The sequence below is a fragment of the Paramisgurnus dabryanus genome, chromosome 17 (assembly GCF_030506205.2).
Source record: "Paramisgurnus dabryanus chromosome 17, PD_genome_1.1, whole genome shotgun sequence".
Classification (NCBI taxonomy): domain Eukaryota; kingdom Metazoa; phylum Chordata; class Actinopteri; order Cypriniformes; family Cobitidae; genus Paramisgurnus; species Paramisgurnus dabryanus.
Window position 1 is genome coordinate 21,886,930 of NC_133353.1, and position 6,687 is coordinate 21,893,616.

The 6,687-nt window shown below is 44.9% G+C and overlaps 1 protein-coding gene across 1 annotated transcript; it reads right to left on the reverse strand.

Moving 5' to 3' along the window:
* Positions 1 to 4,402: 4,402 nt before the first annotated feature.
* On the reverse strand, positions 4,403 to 6,220 carry prph2la (peripherin 2-like a). Its single transcript, XM_065288828.1, has 3 exons — positions 5,640 to 6,220; positions 5,027 to 5,273; positions 4,403 to 4,669 (listed from the first exon to the last, which is right to left on the reverse strand). The coding sequence occupies exons 1-3, from the start codon at positions 6,218 to 6,220 to the stop codon at positions 4,403 to 4,405; spliced, it is 1,095 nt and encodes a 364-aa protein (XP_065144900.1).
* Positions 6,221 to 6,687: the final 467 nt, after the last annotated feature.

Here is a 6,687-nt window from a genome sequence, read left to right on the forward strand (position 1 = left end):
TCTGAAATTGTTTCAGAGGGACCGCGTACTTCCCTCGAATTAAACCGAGGCAAGTCAGAACTGACTGGTTGCGCGCTCTTGTTAAACACGCCAATTAGTCGATCGAGTCTTATTTCCATACTGAGAAAAAGGATCCTCTGCACGGGGCAAAGTTGCTCTTTCCCAGTCGACCTGAAGACTTAAACGAGCGAGATGCCAAAGCATTAACTCTCTGTGTTCGCGCACGTCTGCTAAGAACGGGCTATTATAAGTCGACGTAGAAAAAAGCAGAATGCGAACAACGCTCTCTCTCTGACATTTTAATGCCGTGACTAGCACATGGAGACACGGAGAGAGAGAGACAGCTCGAATGGTGTACTTCGTATTAATATGCCCACCCCACGACGCAGAGCGAAAAACGGTCTAAAGCGAGGGGAGATGGACACAAAGTACACGTCTACAGGTCTAAGGCTGCAAACCGATCTGAATATTGAAATACGAGCCTCGGCGTTATCATCCAAAAAGAACACCTTCGTAGAGCCGGTGCGTAAATCAAATCGATCGTAACCCGCCGCGTATTTTGGGTACTATGAGATAAAGGCTGGAAAAACCCTATCATCATCATCTCGGTAAGAGGGACCGGCTCGAACATCCTTCGCCAACAGGATATCGACTTTTGCACGCAGTACATGTGCATCGGACGCTTTCACTACAGTGAAACGAAAGCCCGAATTTTGGGGTGTGCCGGATTCGTAACCGAGGCGGATCGTGCGTAAAACCCAACGAAACGGGCTGGGAACTGAAGCCAAGCACCCAGGCACCGTACGAGGAGAAATAACGACACTACCGAAGTACCCGCGGTGGGGCAGCGAAGCGAGACAGGTGGGACTGCCGGTGCGTCTGCTGTGACAGCATAAACATCTACAGTATGTGTGTGTGACACTGACCTGAGCCCGCTGAGGGTGACGGTCGTCTGGTCTCCTCTGCGGAGAGCGCAGACTCCGATAAGGGTGCTGGTGGTCCGGTCTCCTCAGCGGAGAGCTCGGACTCCTCAGGTCACCCGCTGGCGATAGAGGAGAGGTAGGGTGAGCTGGTGTGTGCCCGCTCACGGCTCTCTCGATCCTCTGGAGACCTGGAGAGGGAAGAGGAATGCACTCTATGTGTGGTTAGTGGGTACCGGCTAAACAGCCGGTGGAACATATGCAAACCAAGGATTTTCCACCCGACCCTCTATCGGGGGAAGGAGCTCCATCTCCTGAAGAGTGATCCTCTGCCAATCCGGGTCGCCCTTCACTGGCCACTTAAACTCCCGATTTTCACGGGAAGCGGCTAAGCGGGCGGGGCGAGCTGCTGACGACCGGTTCCCCTGCGCTGCCGAGATGGGGTCCGAGGAGGGGAACGGAGGTGGTCGCCGCAGGACGCCGACGGCGAGAGGCAGACTGAGGAGCCGGCGTGGTGGACCAAGGGCAGCTCTGTTCCGCCGGGGCATGACCTAGGTGATCGCCTCAGTCTGTGCAGCGGAGCTGTACGACTCCCCTGGCTCGCCGAAGAGGCCGGTCTGTGAGACAGGAGCATTCAAGTTGTTCTCGTCTGCGTCCGTCATGTCAGCCAGACACAGCCAAAGGTGGCGATCTTGAACCACTGAGGTGGACATCGCACGACTGAAGGTCGCGGCCTCCCTGGTAAATCCTTTGTGAGCCTGCAGCAACGTTATTACGTGCAGGGCTGAAGCCGCCTCTCCGGCATGCCTGATGGGCAGCGTCCGTAACCGGACGACTGTCTACAAACACGGGAGGGAAGGGTTGGGTGGTCCCTCCAGGAACGCATCCCGCTCCACTGAAGGGGTCCCCGCCCTTAGCGGCTCCGTTGGTGAGGGAGGTGAGGGGTGAAAGCTGAACGGCCGGACGGCCGCAAATCACGTCAGCTCTTCGTGCCGTCGGGGAAGAAAGGCAGGGGAGGAGAGGACCGAGAGGCCCGAGCACCTCCGAAGTACCAATCATGTGGGCGGGACGGTTCGGGCGGAGAGGGGTTAACCTTTCCAACTCTACCGTCTCCGCCGCTCGCGGGCACGGCCGCCATCTCCGGAACGACTCTGCCTCGGAGGAAAAATGGACACCCCTCTGATGCTGCAGAAGTGACGGGACCAGAAGGAGGTCCAATGGATTCGGCAGACATCGTAGAACACGACTCTGCAGTCTCCACCGGAGCCTCAACCGGCTGAGGATGAGAAGGCCGGTAGGTGGAGGACGCATCCTCCGTCCTACTCAGCGTAGTGACGCGAAGGGCGCCCTGCGAGCGCTTGACAGCCGCACCATGGCGGCGTCAGCACTGCAAAGGCGCGGACAGCGTTCCCGTAGAAACGACAGTCGTCTCCGCAATACAAGAGGGTTATGCTCTCACAGAGAGAACAGAAACTCTCCACGAACGCAGCCCCGGAGTGCTCCAGAGTAAAGTAGCTTCTCAGTAGCAGATAAAGCCGGCTTTCGAAGCGAAAAAGCTAATTTCCCTATTTGCACCTGCTGCTTATAAAGGCACCTGGCGGGGCGGCGCCAGCATTATGCAAATATCTCAATGCCAAGTTCATTGGCGTTTTAGTAGTATACGAAGCAGATTGGTCTCTCTAAGCGAGTTCCCAATTCGTCGGTCACGACGTGACGTCGTAGTGACCGACTGAAAGGGAACAATGTTACTCTCATCAGTCCACAAAATGTTCCTCCATTTCTCTTTAGGCCAGTTGATGTGTTCTTTGGCAAATTGTAACCTCTTCTGCACATGCCTTTTTTTTACCAGAGGGACTTTGCGGGGGATCCTTGAAAATAGATTAGCTTCACACAGACGTCTTCTAACTGTCACAGTACTTACAGGTAACTCCAGACTGTCTTTGATCATCCTGGAGGTGATCATTGGCTGAGCCTTTGCCATTCTGGTTATTCTTCTATCCATTTTGATGGTTGTCTTCCGTTTTCTTCCACGTCTCTCTGGTTTTGCTCTCCATTTTAAGGCATTGGAGATCATTTTAGCTGAACAGCCTATCATTTTTTGCACCTCTTTATAGGTTTTCCCCTCTCCAATCAACTTTTTAATCAAAGTACGCTGTTCTTCTGAACAATGTCTTGAACGACACATTTTCCTCAGCTTTCAAACGCATGTTCAACAAGTGTTGGCTTCATCCTTAAATAGGGGCCACCTGATTCACACCTGTTTCTTCACAAAATTGATGACCTCAGTGATTGAATGCCACACTGCTATTTTTTTTAACACACCCCTTTCAACTAATTCAACTAATTGCCCAATTGCACAGCCTTAAGAGCGTGCATATCATGAATGCTGGGTCTCATTTGTTTTCTGAGAATCTACTGAACCTACTGGTAACTTGTTTGCCACGTAGCAATAAAAAAATATACTAAAAACCTTGATTATTCTGGTTAGTCACATTGTACTGCTATTATTTTGAACAAGACTGTATATATACAGTCTATATATATATATATATATATATATATATATATATATATATATATATATATATATATAGACTTTAAGGTCTAACATTGGTAACATATTTTTTATATATTAATGGACTTACTGAAAATATGCTGTTGTAAATGTAATAATCCAACCTACCTAACATTATGGCCTAAACAAATGTATTGATATCCTTATTCACACTATTAACAGTACATGGTACAATTAACTAAACACTTTTATATAAATTATACTGTTCTATATCTTTAATAAGAGGCCATTTAAATTGTCAGTATTGTGTAAGACTGTAAAGCCCCCATGTTACATAAACCTTTTCTTTGCATGTCAAAACAATGTAATACACGATTTTCATTTCACAATGAAACGAAATTTAGAGTATTGAATCTTTTCATCACTATGTTCCTGCATTACCATCTCATCTTTCACACAGAGACAATACTTTAAAGGGGACATTTCACAAGAATTTTTTTTAAGATGTCAAATAAATCTTTGGTGTCTTCAGAGTACGTATGTAAAGTTTAAGCTAAAAATACCATATAGATAATCTATTATAGCATGTTAGGTGTGAGCAAAATTTGCCTTTTATATGCTAATGAGCTGCACTAATAGACAGTGCCGTGGTTGGATAGTGCAGATTAAAGGGCGGTATTATCCCCTTCTGACATCACAGGGGGAGCCAAATTTTAATGACTTATTTTGCATGCAGAGAATGGTTTACCAAAACTAAGTTACTGGGTTGATCTTTTTCACATTTTCTAGGTTGATTGAAGTACTGGGGACCCAATTACAGCACTTAAACATGGAAAAGGTCAGATTTTCATGATATGTCCCCTTTAAACACTCAAGTCATGTAGCATAGAATTCTCTGTATTTTTGTTTGTTTGCTTATGTATGTAACATTTAAAACAGTAATCAGAATAAGCGTTATGGCCAAAGGCTAACTGGCTATTGGAATAGTCTTTGGAGGCACATTGTCTGGACCATAGTGTGCTGTAGATGGTCTGTCAATGTTTGGATCTCCATTGCTGGCTGTGTTGATTTGGTTGAACTTTCCCAGGTTTTTGATAATGCTGAAATTAGAGCGAGCCGTCTCCACAAAGCTGCTCTCGAGGAGCCATCCGTCAGAGTCACTTTCGGGGTCACCTTGACGCATCACGTTCTCCAGGGCCGTCTGGAGGTACCGGACCCCCGTGAGGACAGAGAGCTGTCAGAGAAGGTATTGATATTAGAGGGTGGGATAGTTCACCCAAAAATTAAAATTCTGTCATCATTTACTAACCAAACCCTTCTTGAGCCCCATTCACCTCCATAGTATTCTTTTTTCCTACTATGGAAGTGTGTATGATTGGTTTGGTTACAAACATTCCTCAAAATATCTTCCTTCATGTTCATCAAAGCAAATAAATGTATAAAGGTTTGTAACAACATGAGAGTGGTAGAATGATGGCAGAATTTTCATTTTTGGATGAACTATTCCTTTAAAAGGCTATGCAAATATTTCTAATTTTACTACGGATTAGAAGTTCAAAGATGCTTCAAATTAAATGCAAATTAAACTCACCTCAAACAGCCAGATGATAAGAACAGTAAGGCCAATTGAATGCATGATGTTTGTGTAGTACTCTAGCAGAGCTTGTCGACAGCCTCTCATCCACAGGTTGAGCTCCTCTGTCTGGTAGTCATAATTAAAGTGGGCCGAGTTATTGGTGATTTGATACTGAATGCATGGACGAGGAGAGTTGACATTGCAGCAGCTGAAAGGAACTGCGTCCATTAGATATTTGCCCTCCACATTGCTGCGTAGACGGCTAATAAGGAAAGAAAATACATTTTAGAAAAGTCAAATTTTAGAAAAGAGGTGTCGGTAAGGGTTTTCAATTATTTTCACAGTGGTACAAGGTTATTTGATTTTGGTGATCATATCTCAAACTAATATATTTTAATTAAGGTCCAATTTAAATGCTACACAAAACTTCAAATGTGTCTCATATCTTTTGATGTAATACTGCACCTTTGAGATATCTACTCTACGTACACCATAAACGAAAATGCAATTTGAATCCTAAAACTCTGTACAGTAATGTTTCCTTATGTGAAGCTGTGTCAATGCAATGTGCATCAGAATATTTAAATTAAATATAATTCTTTATTTTGACTTGGCAAGTCTAACTTACTCCACCACCTCCCGTCGAGACATATCCAGGTACCGGTTGCTGACCCACTGGATCTGAAACCAGTCTCTGTGGCCCTCGTTCCCACAGCATTTGAACTGGATCTGCAGGAGATCAACAGTGCGTTTTAAGAAGCAGCGTCCGGGTGTGTCCGTGTCCTTGTAGTATCGCATAGCATCACGTAGCCCCAGCATGAGTGACTCTTCCAGCTGTCCATGCAAGCTGTAGCACATCAGGGCGCCCACGAGGACACTCAGAGTGAAGAAAAATGTACAAATGATGTATGGAAGCATGACAAGCTTCCAACGCAAGAACTTGTTAGTGTCCACGCAGTCATAGCAGATCTTTCCTCCTAAAAAGTTGATTCCACAAGCTATCAATCCCACTGCAATTAACATGTTTGGCACAGACTGAAGCTGACGTTCGGTCATTAGGTCCTGCCGTTTGTTAATTTCCACTTTCAGAAAGATTCCCAAACTAAAGAGGATGATCCCTGTTACCACAGAAACCCAGTTCAGCACCCACAGAACCTGAGCCAGTTTGTCCCTCTTGGTTTTAGTGAACCTCACTGGCAACACCGCCATATTAGATCCGTGGTTATTGCTTTAGTTTCATAGAAGCATATGGTTGATATTTGAAATATAGACAAAACACATAATAGGAGTAATTTTTCTTAACCATCAGTTTTATGCCCTATAACTAAATGTTATTTAGTAGCTACATTCAAACTGTAAGAATGTAACAAATTCATTTTAAAGATTATAAATGTAAGATTAACAGATTGTGATGAAATGGCAGACAAACAATAAAGACTTATGCAACAATTTATCAAATTAAAGGCCATTTAATTTGCTGGATTCACAGGTTTATCAAACTGGCTGAACTGGCCATTGGTGGTGATTTCGAAAAATAGTGAAATATTTTCCATTCCAAATATTTTTGCAAATACACCTGAGGAAAAAACAACACAGTGGGTACATTGAGCAAAACCAGAGTATTACATGCATATATAGAGATGCAAAACTGTATAACATAAATCTGACTTTACTGA

Excerpts from the sequence above, each read along its gene's own strand:
- prph2la (XM_065288828.1), bottom strand. The coding sequence starts at position 6,220 with ATGGCGGTGTTGCCAGTGAGGTTCACTAAAACCAAGAGGGACAAACTG. Across the intron at positions 5,274-5,639 it reads TCTCGACGGGAGGTGGTGGA|CCGTCTACGCAGCAATGTGG; the intron begins GTAAGTTAGACT and ends TTTCCTTATTAG. Across the intron at positions 4,670-5,026 it reads TTATCATCTGGCTGTTTGAG|CTCTCTGTCCTCACGGGGGT; the intron begins GTGAGTTTAATT and ends CTTCTCTGACAG.